At 54.5% G+C, this 18044-nt stretch overlaps 6 protein-coding genes across 6 annotated transcripts; 4 read left to right on the top strand and 2 right to left on the bottom strand.

The window, feature by feature from the left end:
* Positions 1-362: 362 nt before the first annotated feature.
* On the bottom strand, positions 363-1352 carry PLICBS_009533 (uncharacterized protein; the record flags this gene model as incomplete). The annotated part of the gene is made up of 1 exon (XM_018325144.2): positions 363-1352. The coding sequence occupies one exon, from the start codon at positions 1350-1352 to the stop codon at positions 363-365; it is 990 nt and encodes a 329-aa protein (XP_018176538.2).
* Positions 1353-3030: 1678 nt separating this feature from the next.
* PLICBS_009532 (coq1 putative hexaprenyl diphosphate synthase) lies at positions 3031-5488 on the top strand (the record flags this gene model as incomplete). The annotated part of the gene is made up of 3 exons (XM_018325143.2): positions 3031-4104; positions 4165-4316; positions 4771-5488. 3 exons carry the CDS (start codon positions 3031-3033, stop codon positions 5486-5488), a joined length of 1944 nt encoding a protein of 647 aa, XP_018176537.2.
* Positions 5489-9502: 4014 nt separating this feature from the next.
* PLICBS_009531 (uncharacterized protein) lies at positions 9503-9868 on the top strand (the record flags this gene model as incomplete). Its single annotated transcript, XM_018325140.1, has 1 exon — positions 9503-9868. One exon carries the CDS (start codon positions 9503-9505, stop codon positions 9866-9868), a length of 366 nt encoding a protein of 121 aa, XP_018176534.1.
* A 2471-nt stretch (positions 9869-12339) lies between these two features.
* On the top strand, positions 12340-13505 carry PLICBS_009530 (uncharacterized protein; the record flags this gene model as incomplete). The annotated part of the gene is made up of 3 exons (XM_065601661.1): positions 12340-13018; positions 13075-13406; positions 13500-13505. The coding sequence occupies 3 exons, from the start codon at positions 12340-12342 to the stop codon at positions 13503-13505; spliced, it is 1017 nt and encodes a 338-aa protein (XP_065457733.1).
* A 563-nt stretch (positions 13506-14068) lies between these two features.
* On the top strand, positions 14069-16510 carry PLICBS_009529 (uncharacterized protein; the record flags this gene model as incomplete). Its single annotated transcript, XM_065601660.1, has 8 exons — positions 14069-14166; positions 14217-14415; positions 14469-15246; positions 15330-15346; positions 15404-15839; positions 15902-15975; positions 16043-16066; positions 16124-16510. 8 exons carry the CDS (start codon positions 14069-14071, stop codon positions 16508-16510), a joined length of 2013 nt encoding a protein of 670 aa, XP_065457732.1.
* Positions 16511-16623: 113 nt separating this feature from the next.
* Positions 16624-17340, bottom strand: PLICBS_009528 (uncharacterized protein; the record flags this gene model as incomplete). Its single annotated transcript, XM_018325138.2, has 1 exon — positions 16624-17340. One exon carries the CDS (start codon positions 17338-17340, stop codon positions 16624-16626), a length of 717 nt encoding a protein of 238 aa, XP_018176532.2.
* Positions 17341-18044: the final 704 nt, after the last annotated feature.

Genomic DNA, 18044 nt, shown 5'->3' with positions numbered 1-18044 from the left:
GTCCTCCAGTGGGCGTGCTTCAGTCCGACAGAACGGAACAAAGGCAACGCGCGCAGGAGGCGAGTCTGGGGCCGGTGCTGGCTTGCGTGCCGCTATCAGGCTCCGGGCTGTGCCCTCGTGCCTAGGCAGGTCTGTCAGACCTGCCATTTGCAGGCCCATGATAATCTCATGGTACTGCGACACCTCAGGCATACCATGGTCTTGCGAAACACGGCCTTTGAGGCAGCCTATTTCAGCCGCTAGGAAAGAAAGAGTAAAGTCAGCGAACCTCTGGCCACAGAGCTGTGAAAGACCACCCAGCATGCCGTCTTGCCGCATTCATGGCGCAGAAAAGAAGTAGGAAGGATGGAGGGAAGGGGGATTCACAAACCTGTAAACATGTTGCGAAGGCCTGTAATGACGGGTCCGCCGACCGCAACGTCCCGAGGCAGCAGAGCGAGGACCATGGCGGCAATAACGAGGGCGTAATCGTCGCCGAAACAGCTGCTGGCGAGGACAACGGCCCTGCGCACGTCCCGCACGCCCGTGTCGACGAGCTGCGGCCTGCCTCCGGCGACGTCGTACGCCCGGCGCAGCTCCATCACGCGCTTGGCCCAGCGCGACCAGCCGCTGCGGTCGGCCAGACCGGGGCAGAGCTTGAAGAGGTGACAGTCGACCATGCGCTGCAGGCTGGTCTCGCGGGCACACCCCTCGACCCGGAGGTAGCCCTGGCTAAGGTACTCGCCAAAGTAGAACACCTCGCCGCCGTGCGTCGCCGCCGTGCGCAGCCGATGCAGGTCAGCGAGGTCTTGGCTGTGGGGGGCAAAGGCCGCCATCAGACGCAAGTCGCTGATAAAGGCGCCATGCGGCAGCTCCCGCGTGTCGACAACGAGGAGGCGCACGCGCTCCAAGTCGGGCACGCCGCGGCTGGACTGGGCGCGGCGCAGGCCATGCTGCAGGACGACGAGCAGCGAGGAGGACCAGGACACGAGGTTGTGGTGCGTGAGCGGGCCGTTGCTCCGCCAGAGGAGGTGGTTGGCGAGGGCGTCGGCCGCCCAGGACTGCTCGGCGGCGAAGATGTCGCGCCGCGCGGCCCGGGCTATCGAGGAGCGCGGGCGGCGCGGGGATGCGGCGGCAGCGGAGGCGACGTGCCGCGTGGTGGTCTCGCCTTTGGAGGAGGGCGTGTGAAGGCGGAAGAGGTAGCGCGGGACGAGCGCGGTGGAGGAGGAGGTGATGGAGTCGTAGGAGGGGTGTGACGGCGGGGGGTTGAACGGCTGTGCGGGCTGGGGGTTCTTGCGCAGGTGCGGCGGGCGGAACTGCTGCTTCTTCTTCTTCTTGGCCGGCAAGACGGCCGTCGTGATTGCCGGGGCCATGACGGGCGAGACCGAAATGATGTCTTTGCTGTGTACGTCGTGATGGCGTGTGTTTCACCAGGTAGAAAGACGGCCAGGGCTGAGCAGAGGACTGTGATGACTCGGTATGGCGGGCCGCTGGGGATGCAGAGCAATGCAATGGGGGGAAACGGGAGACGAGATTGACGGGGGAGGATGAGGGGGAGCGAGATGATGGTCTCGACGGATGAGATGAGATGAGATGAGATGCGATGGGGATGAAAGATGAAGGAGAGAGACAACCAGCCAGCCAGCCCGGACGGTCATCCAGCTTGTTGGCCTGCGGCCGCTTTTTCGGCTGTGCTGGGCAGGGCGAGCGGGGGAGGGGGCGTGACGCTGGGGAATGCGCAAGAGTCATCTGAGGGGACGAGGCTTCAGGGGTGCATCATGGCGGGCGCCTGGTGAAACTCGAGTGCTGCGTGGTAGCATCACGACAAGAGGCCCTGTGTCATGCGCTGCGCGCGGAAACGCTTCGTCTTTTTGGCGGCAGAACAACGACGCCGGCGGTAGTGGTATTAAGCCGACAAGTGATGACGGGTTGCTACTAACTCACTCAAAATGTACATGATGTAGGTAGGCAGGTGCATCGTCTCACGCTGTCATGGATCAACCAAGTTTCTTCCAGGCCAGGTGTGTCGCCAGGCGGCATCGGGGTTGGCTAATCTGTAGGCAAAGCCACATCTACAGTAAGCCAAGGAAGTGTGGCACTTGTCCATGAGCAGTGGAGAGACCCGTCGTGGCTGCACAGTGACAATGTATCCCCCTCGAAGCCGTTGTAAATTGAAGCTCTGTTGCTGATGTTCCGTCATTGATGATGGGCTCCGGCATGGGCTCCGGCATGGGAATGGTCTATTCTCGGCGCGGGCCGCTGCCGGGTCACACTAACACGCGCCTGCACAGAATACGGGGGCCGACGATTGCGGGTTGGCCGTTGTTAAAGCCACACATACTTTCTACGCACATGTCAACTACCAAGTGACTATTACCTCCATTACAAAGCGACGTCGGAAAGAAGGGTTCAATTGTAAGATTGGCTATGTCTATCATGTATGCCTCGGCTGCGCAAACGTTGTGCCATCTTTCAGCAGAAGTGTCACGACAAGTTGGCCCAGATGGCTACATGAGCTTCGTAGCTTCATTAGACACGACGAACAGAGTGCATCACCAGTAAGACACACTTTCAGCTTCATGTTCCCTCACTGCCGTACATCTACGCTGACGCCAGCGTTTGTGCAACCGCTCATCCCCTCTCAACTGCTGAATCTTTATCATGCCCTTTGCCTGTTGCCATCTTTGCCTGCTGCTAGACACTGGTGTCTGAGACAGACCAACGCCTCACCGAACACACCCAGCCGTGATTCACTTGGCAATTAACGTCACCTGTAGATCCCTTCGTGTCACGATAGAAACCTGGTTGTTTATGGAAAGCCATGTCGACATGCGCTGATCTCTGTTGTATTTTGCAAGCCATACCCTCGTTGACCCCCTCCCTTCGTTGTTGGAAGCCAAGTTCACCAAGGCCTTAGCTGTTCCTTCAAATGCTCTCACCAACAAGTGATCTTGTCCCGGCATTGCCTGGTTAATATTCTCTGAAAATTTGTACCGAGGCGCACAGACAGACGAATCAGCCAACATGATCAAACTGCCTGCAGCAAACACCATGACGGTCGACGTCTGGAGGACCGCAACCGACGAGATGAAGCTCCTGCCCGGTAACATCCGAAAACTCATCGGATCCAGCCATCCATGGTTGGACGGGGCTGCCAAGTATTATTCTCGAGCAGAAGGGAAGCACTTGCGGCCGCTCATTGTGTTTCTCATGAGCCAGGCCACCGTACATTGTCGACAGGCCTTCCAGTCTGCGAAGCCGACAACGAAACCGACGTCTAATCGTTCCACTCCAGCAGATACACCGACCATGGATCATCCCGTCGGGGAGAGCGACGTGAACACATTGGTGGCCGAGATCAGTGAGCTCCTGGGCACAACTCGACTTCACGAAGACGCATTGATATCGCCGCCGCCATCACCGCCATCTCCAGGCTCACCTCTTGTGCCAATTGGCCAGAAGAACTACCTAGAAGAGCCCCGACCCGCCGAGGTTGACATACTCCCAACCCAAAGACGGCTCGCCGAGATCGTCGAGATTATCCACACAGCTTCATTGCTACACGATGACGTGATTGACAATGCCAGCTCTCGCAGGGGTTTGCCGTCGGCGAATTTGGAGTTCGGGAACAAGATGGCCACTTTAGCTGGCGACTTTCTCCTAGGCCGAGCCTGCGTGGCCTTGGCTGGTCTACACGATCCAGAGGTCATGGACCTGGTATCCGCAGCCATCGCAAAGCTTGTGGAAGGTGAGTTCATGCAGCTCAAAAACACACAGTACGACGACCCGAACCCAAAGTGGTCGGCGGAGGCGCTATGCTATTACCTCCAAAAATCGTACCTCAAGACCGCCAGTCTCATATCCGCATCGAGTCGCGCGGCAGCACTGCTCGGCGATGCGGATAGCAAGACGGTTGACGCGGCGACCGCGTATGGAAGAAACTTGGGCATGGCATTCCAAGTAGTCGATGACATTCTGGATTACACACGGAGCGGGACGGACTTGGGTAAGCCGGCGGGAGCAGACCTCGAGCTCGGCCTTGCAACAGCGCCTCTTTTTTTTGCCTGGAAGCAGATGCCGGAGCTGGGTGTGCTTATCGGTCGCAAGTTCCAGCACGAAGGCGATGTCCAGAAGGCAAGTCTAAACCGCGACCTCCTGACGCTACTTGCTAATGTCCTGCACTAGGCGCGAGATATGGTCCTGAGGAGTGATGGCATCGCCATGGCGTATGCGCTGGCATACGACTACTCGCAGAAGGCCATCGCGGCTATTCGTGACTTTCCGCAGAGTGAGGCCAAAGACATTCTGGTGCAAATTGCGCAGTGGACGGTGCAGCAGTAGCAGCAAGCGATGGAGAGAGGCGGCACGACATGAGATCAAACGGGGGGGGGCAGAGGAATTGAACTGTGATAGTCAGGCCTACCCAGAGTAATGTTGCGAGCAGCGCTTGGGTGGAAGGTCTGTCGTATTTCCTCTGGCTAGTCTCTTGAAGGCATGTGGCGAGCGGCTACTCAGTCGATATGGGCAGGCATCATCGTACTGGTAGCGTCGTAGCCCCGGAGGTTGCAATAGTGGGCGCTGGGGAGTGATCCAACATTGAACCTCGTCGATTTCATGCGGGCACCACATGTCAGGACCTAGAGCGGACCCTGCATGTACGAGTACTGGAGCATGACCCCGACGAAGCGCAATTGCGGGGCGCACTGTCTTGGAAGCTGGTGCAGACGCTAATACTGACGTGTCTTGGTTGACGTTGCTGGTGACATCCCGTTCCGGGCTAATAAGGGGAAGTTGTGTCTCGTTCCGAACGGCTGGACCAACTGTCTCTCAAAACCCGACAACCCCCAACGGCCGCAAATGCCGTACTGAGACCTCGTTGTACAAGGAGCTCGCATCAGTCCCTTCCTTTGTGCTTGCATTGCCTTGGCGAGAAGCCATCTCCGTTATGCAATCCAACGACTCCACCTCGTCCGACCCTCCCGCACCTACTGCCGCTGACGCGGCCGCCATCATCGCGACCATAAACGGCATCACGGAAGCGGCCAGGGACTTTGACAAAACGACCGCTACCTGGGATGGCGGTCTCCTCGGTGCCGTTTCTATCCTGACAAAGTCCGGCAATCTCACCAAGGACACAAACAATGGCGCTGCGATTGCAGAGGCGGCCGACCCCCTCACCGTACCAGAGGCCGAGACAGTTGCGGCCGCCTTTCGCGAGCTCGCCGACGTCCTCAGCAAGGCCATTGACACCACCATCGCTGCAAAGCCACGCTTTGAGGCCATAATATTTCTTGGTACCTCCGCCGTGGGGAAAATCTTGGATGGGCTGCGGAGCGCTGCGGTGGCCTTTAATGATGCCGTCACGAGGAAGGCGCCGGCAGAGCTGGTAGCCACCGCGAAAGCTATCTTTGCGCAGATTGATGGACACTTTGTGCGAGGGCTGGCTGTGTTTCCCCTCAGTGGGAACGGAGCACCCGAAACGCAAGGATCATCGGGAAATACGGAGTAAAGTCATGAGTGTTCCGGGGTACCTGTTCGTGTATTACACCCGGCGATCACTCTCATAGCAAGAGTCAGACACAAGAAAGCGCACAACGAGCGCGACTGGACCGACGCGTCTGTTTCAAATAAAAGGCGTCCACCTAGTTCGCAATACCGCGCTCACGGCGCGGATATCGCGGACCGTGAGATCATGAATAATTCCCTTCCTTATTTCCTTTTCGAGATCGCCGAGAACAAAGCGGTGTTCCAGTCGTTTCGGGCTTGTCCATCCGAAGTCCTTTCTCATCTTACGAATAAGTTGTTTCGAAAAAGATTGACAATTTGCCAGGAGCAACGAGTAGGCCTGGCCGGGCGTGTTGTCGTCCTCTGCATTCAGGCCTCCGAAATTCTTCAACACCCATTGGGCTGACGGCACTTGAGTGTTAGCGACGCCCTTGCTTTCTTTGGCCTCGATGGGCTCTCCAACGTACCGTAGAGAACAAACTCCTCCAGGCTAAAAAACATCTTCACGTCACAGAGGCTGGAGTCCCTCAGGACCTGGAATTCATCCCGTCGGAGTCGCTTCTTCCATTCGCCTTCTCCGCTTTTACCGGGGGTTCCCCATACGTCCTCGAGGATCAGATCGTCGCCGTACCTGTTGTGAAAGTTCATCCCGAAGATTCGATATGGCGCGTCCTGGAAAGCACAACGCCGCTCCGTCAGTGCCGATACACACAAACCATCAAGATCAGGCTCTGAAGTTATACCTGGTCATCTGCCGGTCGAATGTAAACACCCCAATGTGCCAGTCGCTCTTTGACGCTCGACGAGCGCTGAGACGTAGCTCTCCACGGGTTCACAGCAATTCCAACTAGCCACGCCTGTCGTCGAAAGGTTGCGTTGTCTGGTATCCGACATGCAACATCGGTGGCCGTCTTGTAAAACCCCATGTTGCCGCGTTTGGCTGCGAGCTCGGCCATTAGGGTTTGCAGGCTGCTATGGTTGGCTTTGTAAGCCTCGCTTGAGAGGAACTTCTCTGACAACTCCAGCTTGAAGTAATAAGGGGCACGCGGATCGACCTTGTCCCTGCCTGGCCAGGCAAGGGAATCATTTACTTTGACGTTGAGTTTACTGTCAGTGCGGGCTTTTCGAGACTTGTCCTGAACCTTGCCCACACCCTGCTTCTTGGAAGCAGTGCGCTCCATGGTTCTTGGCTCCATGGTTCTTGGAGGATTTTCGCGTGGCGCCCTGCGAAATGGATATATGCGTCGTCACTGGGCTAGGACAGGGCCATAAGGCTATCCGACTGCCCGAACTGTGTTGTAGAATGACAGGAGGCTATTGCTTCAGATTCCGTACTTGCTAATAGCAGGTGGCCTTCAATTTACGTCAAAGAGGCAATGGACAAAATGCAGTGGCTTGGAATTCTCTCAAACACACCGTCGTAAGATGCGAGGCATCGGGATGCGCAAGACACGGTTGCTTTTAAAAACGGGTTGATGGCCGCTGGCACGATCTTTACCTCTATATTACTTGCCGTCCGCCATCAAACCACGCCTGATCGCCTGCCGTCATGGTAGGTCATTTTGGCCGGGCGACGCGTAGGATGGCCGGTTGGTGAGCGTCATTCCATTGCCAATATGGACATTGTGGAGGGCAACACCAGCATGCCATGGCAATCATTATCGCTCTGCCATGTCCCTTTTGTATAATCTGATTCAGCCAGCCATACACGTGGCCATGCATGGCTGGGCGGATGAGCTCATATTTATGTTGTACGAGTCGAGCAGCTCCGAGTAGCCCGGCGAACAGCCGGGCATATGCAAGCCTGGCACGATGCCCAATGCACACTGCTGGCTGCAGGGATACCCTCCTTAATTGATGTGGTGTGTTCGACTCTTCGCGATCGAATGACCCCCTGTACTCCGGGGCGCTTAGCAGTCACTTGATGCAGCAACGTGTCGGCCCGTGGCTATACAAGACAGCTAAGCTGCACTGTCTGGGCTGCCTTTTTCCACTTTCTCCGTGGCTGGGATGGACTGTGTGACGGCCAGCGTTGGGCCATGAGTCGAGGCTTAGCTAGGCTGCAAGATGATGCAGCGTGTGCTGAAAGACTGCCTTGCCCTCGTCTGGCGTAGTGCAACACATTCTCAAGATGTATAAACGTAATTCCTTGGGCGGGCCAGACGCGAACGCAGAACGATCCACGATACCGACGCCGCTCACAGCAGCAAACCGCCCCTTTATCTATATCGCGATCACGACTTACTCCCGCTCAACCAACAGACGGGATAGCTGGTGACGTAAACGATCGAAGTAATTACGGGAAGTAGTCCCAGTGGATGCAGGCACGGTCAAATTGTAGCCCTTCCCATGGTCCGAGCGAGATGCGAACAAGGCAGACGCTGCGCATACTGCAAGCCATGATTACCAGGGGCTTTTCAGTGAAAATGGCAGGCGGATTCGCCTTGAATGCCTGGAGAAAGCTTTTCCCTCTTCACACGGCGGCTTGGCAAGCTGCGTACGCATCTATTGATGAAATGGTGAATGCCCCAAGCAGGGTAGAGCAGGGTCATCTTGTAAGACAGTGGAGGGAGTCTATGCTTGCCCAGTTATCACATATTGGGATCATAGTAAGTCAGAGTTGGAACGCTCAATAGAGTGCGTTGGTAAAAAGACGTGCTCACTGTCTTCAAATAAAGGGTTCAATAATGAGCGCGATCGCCGTCGGCTCATTTTCTTGGCCTGCCTTATCAACCATGTCCGTCGTACCCCTCACGATGATTCGCATCGCCTGGTATAATAGCTTGCTACTTGGAGTTGTCGCTGTTGCGGTCGGTATGCAGCAAAGCGTCTTTCTCGTCCGAATTCAGCATGCCTCCAGCTCCGACATCTTACTTTGCGAGCTTCTGAGCTCTCAATCGAGTACCGGGCGCAGAATCCCGTTATGGGACCAGCTCTTTGTTTGGCAGTCTGCAGTGGGCTTGCTAGAGTGGTGTATCTACTTCTGGCTCGGTGGTTTCGCAGTGTTTCTTTGGGATACAACTCGCGTTCTCGGGGACGGCCAGGGAAAGCAGGATCAAGTCGTGAGTCTTCAGTAGCAGGATGGTGCCCTCAGTGCTAATCTTGCCGCATTATCTCCAGGTTGCAGGCTGTTGCTTCACTGTCTTTGGGTTCGCGGTACTTGTTTACCTAGCCAGCATGATTCGCCTTTGGTATGGCGTTTGGCGTCATATGCATCTGATTAGCCCAACCTCCTAGTTATTAGAGACAGGTAAGCGCGCGTTCTACCTGTAGAGAAGACTACAAGGGGAGGCTACCGCTGCTGAGGTGCCTGGTGCAACTGTAGCAGCAGAGGGTAAGAGTTCGCGTTGGAATCATAGCTGAAGCATGTGAAACTGGGCTTGAGCATCTTCAAAGGGCAACAGGTGATTTTGGTATCGAATATACGAGACTTTGTAAAGATCTAACGTACTTGTCAGACAGCTGCGGCGGCAGAGGCAAAAGACTTGCGTTGGATGATGCACTCCGTGACCAGACTAGCTCAAGCCCCCAAGAGACGGACTCGTAAATGCTGACCCGCATCTATGCCGAATTACTGCTGAGCTCTGCTAGTATTTATTCCCATCTTTCGCTCAAGATAGCTGACCATCGCTGAGCAAGTTGAACGTTATCCATAGTCGTATACACAGTCGCCTGGGGCGGTTGGTCAGGCGATCTGCAACCGTGTCCCGTGTCAATCGGGTATCGCGCGTCTGCATCTCCACGAGACAAACCTATCAGCGCTGAGCCCAAGCAACTAGCTGCCCTGCTTTCAACGCCATGAGTCGTGAACGACGCCCGGGCGCATAGGCGTTCTACGCCCGGCCATGCAGGCGGCATGGAGCCTGGTTTAATATATAGACTACAGGACAGTCTGCTCTGGAATGTCTGCCTCCAACTCCATCCATTCAGTCATGAGAATGCAGCTCTTGTCTAAAAGCCGCGATACAATCGAACGCCTTTGCTCTACTTAGACATAACCGTCAGAGAACTTTACACAATGTCAGACCGACCTCAGCTAAACTACACTATCGACCCCTCGACTAATCCCGCCACATGGCCCGGACCTATCCCAACATCTAGCTACATTGACATCTGTAAGGTGGATGTCATCTACGTCAACATCAATGCCGCCTCGGACTTCACCCTTCTTCGCACCGGGACCAATGAACTCATTCAGCATGCAGTGATACAGGTGACCAAGCACCTTGCGCGGGGTCTTTACCGCATCATCAGCATGAACGTCAGCGAGTATTCGTGTGTGGTTGTCATGTCAACGGAGAAGCCGAGAAGTGAGCTCATGTGGAAGAACGGCTTTCCGTGGGATAATGAAACGGATCCGCAACCGGAGGTCGTGTTGAAGTAGGAGAGACGAACAATCCGGGCTCTAATCGTCTAAGTAACATGTAGTTGACCAGGGAGAACAACCAGCTACTTTAGTGTACATTGTATGTCCTCAAGCCGTGCTCCCCCTTAATCACAAAGGGCAAGAGTAGCGCTCGTTTTCCCCGGGTATCAGCAACCCAGGCGGGTCAATGAGATACGAGAAAGAGTCATTCGCTAGTAACCTCGATTCCCTGGAAGCTTGACAGATAGAAAGTATACAGAACCTCTGAGAAGCACAAACATTGCCGCCCCTAACTCTCATCATCCATTGCTGCGTCCTTCCCGCTCGCACACGTGTTTACTACTCCAGTCAATGGCGAGATTTGCAGATATCCTGGGCAGCAGCGAGGACCTCTGAAAGTGACCCTGTGTGTTAGAGAAGCTGCTCACTCTTGTCTCTGGAGAGGACAGGGCAAAGGAGCCTACTTCCTGCCTCGCTACCGCAGGCACCTATAACGCAGGGGGCGGCACCACTCTTGATGGCAGAGAACTTCTCCGGGCTGCATGCGCAGTTGAAGTCGACTTTCCCACAAGCCTTGATGACGGCGTCAGACAGGCACTTCTCAGCGCACGGAGGCATGTTGCCGATAGCCGCAGCTGCGGCAACGACCGAGAGGGTTACGGCGATGTGCTTCATTTGCAAAGATGGATGATGTGACCGGTGCTGCCAAATGGAAGAGCGAACCGTCATGGAGTGACGACTGTAGACTACTGTTTTATAACACAATTCCATTTCGGTACCTTTGGGAATCCCTCGTTTTATGCAAAGATCGAGGAGAACATTTGAGCCGCGGATGCGCTGAGTGCGAATGTCTCGCTCCCAGGCCGCTAAGTCCGCGGTCCGACCGTTGAACTCACATTTGCTCACGTGGACTTTCATCTCAGAAACCCTCCTAGACACTGTGTCGTCCCCATATCACTCTCGCACATGATCTGTAGTGGCCGGGTCTTGCAGTCATGTCATGACCTTTCGCGTGGACCAGGAAGAAGAAAGTCTATGTTTCAGTTATGCACCAACAAGCCCCCTGCTATAGCCCCTGTGTTGGCCTTCTGCAACAATAAAGTCCAAACTGTTTGCGGAATCATCGCGAATTATCAAGCGGTGCGTCTGGCAAGCGCTTGTGTCCTCTTATTCCACGTGAAGAAGCTATTCGCAGTTCCGTTTTTACGTTTCCGCCGCTATGGACTTGGATGTGGTAGCATGCGCAAGTCCAGAGCCACTTCATACCGCAAATTTACCGATGTTCCAACCAACAGACGGTTCCATTCGATGTGAGACACGGCCTTTGTGTCCCCATTTGTTCTCATTGAGTGTCTCAGTCTTCACAAGAGGTCCATGCACCACCCAATCCTTTCCGTTTTCCCCCTTGTTTTACCTTTCTGCGCTCTGTAGTGAAGAAAAGATCACTGATTGAGCTGACTGTTCGATGCTCGTCTCTGCTGTTTGGACTCAAAAGTCGTGTCGTTCTTAGACTGGAACGAAATCACTCTTGCGCCGTTGGAGCAATGACCATTCTCCCCGCCCATGATCGGCTTGCACCTCGCGCAAGCACGACAGCGAACCGCCGCTCAGGTCTAATCATCATCGCCGCGTCAACACAGCACGTCCGATCTCGGGTGACACTCTCAAGGAGCACATGATGAAAGACCCATTAGCTGCAGAGCTCACAGTGCCACATGATAGCTCTGGAAAATCTTCCGCCAGTCCGTCAATCAATGACCTCAAAGCCGTCACTGTCCCTCCGAAGCAGTTCTGGCTACTCAGCGTTGGGTAAGAAGACCCTATAACGCACTGATCTTCTTTTGTTCCAAGACATACTGATGCGTATGTTGTTTTCAGGATCTATATTGGCTTGTTCCTGTCAATGATGGACGCGTCCATTGTCGCGTCCAGTCTACATACGATCGCGATAGAGTATGGAGTGTTTGTCTCTGTCAACTGGGTGGCACTGGCCTACACCTTGGCCGAATGTAGCTGTGGCGTTGTCTTTGCTCGAGTATCTGATATCGTGGGCAGACGGAATGCGTTCATGGCAGCCAAGGTCCTATTCTTCGCATTCTCCTTAGCGTGTGGGTTTTCGCGAACCTTGGAGCAACTCATCGCCTTTCGGGCCTTGCAAGGTGTTGGTGGCGCAGGTTTGCATACCCGCCCGTGCTACATGTACATCGCAATAGACTGGGCGGATGCTAAGAGTGTTATAGGTCTTTACTCGTTGACAATGGTAATCTTGCCCGAGGTTTGCCCTGACCATCTCCTCGAATATATGGCCGGCCTTGCCGGCGTGAGCATTGTGGTTGCCTGCATCGTGGGCCCGATCGTGGGAGGCATTCTCACCCAGTATGCTTCTTGGCGATGGATCTTCTGGATCAAGTATGCAGGCACAAGTGCCTACCTGGCTCAACCTTGGCTAATGTGCGAGTAGCGGACCGATTTGCGCGGTGTCAACAGCAATGTTCCTGGTTTTCTGGCCCAGGAAGCAGGACATTGCTCCCACAGTCCGGCGATCCTGGAAGTCGTTTGACTACGCCGGGTCTGCGCTCGTTATCGCAGCTGCTGTTCTGGTTGTGTTCGCATTTCAGAACGTGGGAGTCGCTCCTGTCAACATCTGGCACACCGCCGAGTTTATCGCCCCAGTCACCGTTGGCATTGTGTGCTGGGCGGCGCTCTTCATGTGGCAATACGCGGTTGAGACCAAGACGGCGTCCCGTATCATGCCCGCCTTTCCGCTATCGCTCTTCCGGAACCGATTTTATGCATCCGGCGTTGCGACTACTCTACTGCTGGGTTTCCCGCTCTTTGTGCTGCTGTTCTCTGTCCCACTCAGGGCACGAATAGTGAGCGACAAAAGCGCCCTGGCCGCTGCAGCGATGCTCTTGCCCATGCTCGTAGCGAGTGCATTTGGGTGCGTTGTTGCTGTAGGGATCAACTCGAAGAAGAACTTCCTCTCCGAATCAATGTTTGTTGGGGCTTTCCTGTCGGCCATAGGATGCGCCCTGCTCACAACGCTGTCCGAGCGAGGCAGCGATGGGAAGCTCCTCGGCTACATTGCTCTTGCTGGCTTAGGCGGTGGACTCTCCATCACATCAGCCACTGCCATTGTGGCAGTCAACATTCCACCGGGAGAATACGGTAAGATTGCGATAGCACCCTCTGTTATCACACCACATGCTAACAAGACACCGCAGCGCCGGCGCAGGGCATTATGGGGCAGGCAAGAGTTCTCGGAGGCAGTTTGGGCATCGCTGCGTTTAGTGTGTTGCTGCACAAGGAGGTGGCCAAGGTGATTGTTGGTCCCATCCCACCGCAACTGTATGCCATACTCGGGGGCGCGCGGGCCGACACGCCAAAGGGCTTGCATAGCCTGGTGCAGCAGGCATGTTCGCGTGCGTTTCGGGGCGGCATGGTTGCATCTGCAATTATTTCAGGGCTGGCGGTCCTCTTGACACTTGTCGGATTTACCCGCGACCACAAGGATGTCAAGAAACAGCGCCTAGACTTGGTCCGAGGGGACATGCCCGTGAGCCTGCCTGCTGAAAAAGAATAGTAAATTGTGGCCGTTGGTGAACAGAACTGGCTTGCCGTCAAGTGCTGGGGCGCTCTGTTCGTGAAGATTTGAGCATGTCTCTCGGATGCAGTGTGTATTGGACCAGGAAGTGCTTCGCCGTCAGTCTACTCTCCACGCGTAAAGGTCTCACTTACAGTTCCTGAAATATGGCCCATTCACGAGCGGCAAACGCTAGAGCTTTCGTCTTATCTTCACCCCATTTCACAACTTTGCTTGCAGATGCACGAGTACCACATGCCGTCCAGAAACGGGCGCTGCTCACCGGTCTTAGGCTCAACTGATCACGTCTTAGCGGACCAGTTTGAACGGGGATCCTTCGGTCTCATGCATCATACCTGTGAGTGACTGCTGCATAATTAATGCCTCACCCGCAAACTGCGTGCATGATGGGTATGTGGTAGGACGAAATTGTTGGTCATGTCTGGTCGATGGCCTGATATTAAGTGTTTGCTGCAATCGCCCCAACCGATGCGCCTCGGGACATTTCCTTACGGTGCAACCCTGTTCAGGCGGGGTAGCAACCACTTCAAGCCAAGATATCGACCAGAGTTCATACACATACTTTTCTTCTCTACCTGAGTGAATCAGTCAGCCGACACGTTCTGCATGCCGACATGGCTGTACACGAGGTCCAGGTTTTCCAAATGGGTGTCAAAGCCCAGTTCGAGCGTCTCACCTATCGAGAAAAAAGATATGCTCATCACCTCGCTCGGTAAGTGCCACGCGTAGAGCATACCTTCAATGCGCTGATCAGCTTCCTAGGGCTGCTTGGCTTGGGACACGAATCGTGCTTCAGCAGGTCTCTCCAGAGTCACGAGCGATCTTTGACTTTATCCTGGAGCTCTACCGCTGCTGTTCCGGCGATTGGCACTCACTCATTAGCCCTGATCTTGACGATGAGAACCTCCAGGCCTTGCTTACGTATTTTGCTACGTTTCTCTCCAACATTGGCAACTACTTTGTATGCCTCAGCACCTCAGCTTAACATACTATTATTAATGTTTGCTTAAATAGGGGTCCGGTGACCAAAAGTTCATTCCCGGGGTCAATGATGGTGTTCTGCTGGCACTGGCAGGGAGGTCGCGTACAATGGAGGACTTATATGGCGAGATGCACGGATCTGTAAAGGTTACTCCGCCTTTCAGCCTTGGATATCCTAGCGACGACACCCAGAGCAGTTACTACCTCGGCGGAAAAATTACGGAAGCGGAGATCACTGCGGTGTCGAGGATTCTCGAACAGAACACCATCTTCCCCGAGAACACGAGAATCCGAAAGCGAGACGATAACACGGGCTTCGATGTCCTGCTCGCTTCTGTCGAACGCGGAGATCTTGCGAGCCTCCCTCTCCCTGATGGGAAGGGCACTGTCAGGCTTGTAGGAGGAGATTATTCTGATGATCTCGAGCGAGTGTGCGCCGAGCTCACAGAGGCGTCCAAATGGGCCGCCAATGATCGGCAAAGTGACTTCCTGAAGCTGTACATTGAGAGCTTCCAGACTGGCAGCCTCGAGGCGTACCGTGAGTCGCAGCGAATATGGGTGCGAGACAAGGCGCCAAGGGTCGAGAACATATTCGGCTTCGTAGAGCCGTATCGCGATCCACACGGAGTCAGGGCCGAGTTTGAGGCTCTGGTAGCCATCGCGGACGACGGAGAGACCAAGCTCCTCGCTAAGCTGGTCCAAAACTCGGACACTTTTATTCGTCGTCTGCCTTGGGCGACTCCGGAGAACAACGGGAAGGGGCCTTTTGAAAAGGATCTTTTCGAACCGCCAGACTTCTCAAGCATACATGGTATGTGAAAAGGTCCATTTGGACTTTTGGCAGATACTAAGGACCCGTAGCGCTTGCATACTGCTCAAGCATCATATTTCCAGGGATCAACTTGCCAAATGTTGGTCGCCCCGGCCTCTCTCCGGAGCTCTCTGACCGTACTAAGAGTCTCTCACAGTACAACGATATACGGCAGGAAGATGGATTCAAGAACGTAATTGTCGCCAATCGAATGTTTGCCGAGAGTCAAGCGAAGCAGTATCCCTTCATCGACGCTTCCGAAGTGAAGCAGTTCACGAAGCACAAGTTTGCAGCCTACTACTGGTGGGTTGTGCTCCACGAGCTCCTCGGCCACGGCACAGGTCGGATGATGGTCGAAACGACAGAGGGCAAGTTCAACTTTGATACCAAAAGCCCACCCATGAATCCTATTACTGGAGAGCCCATCTCCTGTTGGTACAAGCCAGGCCAGACTTGGACTGGCCTGTTTGGGGACCTCGCAACCACAGTTGACGAATGCAGAGCGGAGCTTGTTGGTGCTTACTTGATGGATGATCCTGAGCTGCTCGAGTTGTTTGGGTTCAACGAGACCTCTGAGATACGCGCAGAGGACCGTGAGTTGCCTTCACACCTTTAAGACCTCAGAAGCTAATGTGCACTAATGAGGTGGCGGCAGTGACCTACAACTTGTATCAGCAGCTGGGAATTGATGGTCTGAGAGGCCTGTCCAATTTCAACGTGCAGAGCGGCGTAAGTGGCGAACTGTCCAAACGAGCAGCTCCGTGACTCTGTTTCTGACCTACGTGCTTTGTACTAGACATGGGGCCAAGCACATAGTCGAGTAAGTCGCTATTGACATGGCCGATATTTAGTGATTCGAGAGCTAATGGCCATGCAGGCTCATTTTGCCATACTTAAGTGCTTGTTACTGCACGGTGATGGCGTGATAACTGTCGCCCATGACAAGCCAAAGCAAAGCCTGACAGTTCGAGTGCAACGCTCCAAGATCCGCACACATGGAAAGCCAGCACTCGAGCGCATGCTCTTGCAGTTGCACATGTTCAGGTGCACTGCTGATGCTGAGGGCTGTCGTACGTACTATGAGGAGCTGTCCAAGGTTGACAAACAATACCTCGATTGGAGACAGACTGTGATCGCAAACAAGCCCCCTCCTATGATCTTCGTTCACGCCAACACGTTCCTAGACGGGGATAATGTCACCCTAAAGAAGTATGAGCCGACTGTTGAAGGCGTCCTGATGAGTTGGGCGGAACGGGCAGTATGAGGCACCATGGGACTTGGTTGAACATGGCACACGACTCCTAAAGGACCTGGAACATATAACCCATTTAATAACCAAGACTGTCTCTCTCTTGAACTCCTTGCTACTTTTTCACATCATCCCTCGCTCTGGCCACGGCCTGCCATTCCAGCGCCAGAGCCGTTTCCCTGCTGCAGTGCGAGAACATATTGCATGATTGAAACCACTGTCTGAATCACCCCCAGAACTATGCTCGCCGAGCCAAAAACAAGAACACTCCAGAATGCGAACCAAGCGGTGGAATCTCGCTTATCTCGCCACAGCTGGCGGATAGAGTGAGGCTTCTTGCTTTTGGCGTAGGCATTCAATCGTACCATCCTACTCCGAAGGTGTGGGAAGTCACTGGCCAGGACATACTCCTCCCGCTCCGTCAGCGTGATGGGTGACTTGAATCGCTTCCTACCGCAAATCAGGGACAAAATACGGTCGTGCTCTTCGGGCGGTATCTGGTCGAACGGCCGTAATCGCCGAAAAAGGCTTCTCGACCGCCTACTCTGACCGAATAGCAGGCGGTAGGAGAGTAAGATCTCCTGAAGTAGCTCCGTGATGTCCTCCTCTTGTGCCCATGGCACGGAACCACGCTGTCCTACACTGCAGCCATAGATGGAGCTCATCTGACGCCACTCTTTCGTCGCTCGTGCTTGTAGATTGGAGATGCAAAATGAGGGATATCGAAACAGGAAAAGAGTCCCGGAAATCTTGTCCAGTTCCAGATGGCAGGAGATAGAGTCGACCCATTGAATGCTGAGACCGCAGACCTTGGACAGGACGTGCGCATTGAGGTCCGTGGCCATGATTGCCCTCGTCCTGTGGTATAGCTGTTTCTCATCGTCCGTATCTCCAAAGGCACAGTAGTCTCGCGGCGGGAGCATCATACCGAATCCTAGAAGAAAGCTGGGCAGGTCGCATCTACTGGAGAGAGGAGACTGGTTTAGGCACACGTGAGCATCGCCACGATGCCCATGCATCTCATCGGCAATGGCAAACTCTCCAGAGGTACCGCCAACAAGATTGGGCTTGTAAAGCATTGTCTGCCAGCCCACAATCGAGAAGACGATGTCCTTCGCTGAGTGGACAGCCTCGTAGTTATCGTTCATCGACATCAAGTTGGTTTCGACAAGTGCGTTCGCGATTTCGTCGATGGTTTTCAGCCCCGAGACCAGAATGTGCTCTTGCACTTTGTTCCATAGAGGGAGGAAATGTGTGTCCCAGTCCCGATCCGTTGCACGATCCGTTGACAAAGCCAACAGCAGACGCTGAGGCTGGCTGCGAATCTGTCGTTTCACCCACCAGGGATACCACGGGAGATTGTCGAATGAAGAACTCGTTTCCGAATCATTGGGCATCGTCGATTTGTCCCATGTCGTCAACGCTATACCTTAAAAGCACTGATTAGTCCCAAAGTCACAGATTCGCCGGCCAGTCCGTTTTGGCATGACGACGTGACCAGACGTTTGCTTACCGAGTTGCTGCTCGGCTGAGCTGGCCATGACAAACA

The sequence above is a fragment of the Purpureocillium lilacinum genome, assembly GCF_023168085.1.
Source record: "Purpureocillium lilacinum CBS 284.36 DNA, scaffold_7, whole genome shotgun sequence".
NCBI classification, from domain to species: domain Eukaryota; kingdom Fungi; phylum Ascomycota; class Sordariomycetes; order Hypocreales; family Ophiocordycipitaceae; genus Purpureocillium; species Purpureocillium lilacinum.
The sequence above is the reverse complement of the archived record's forward strand: the minus strand, read 5'-3'. Positions and strand labels throughout refer to the sequence as shown.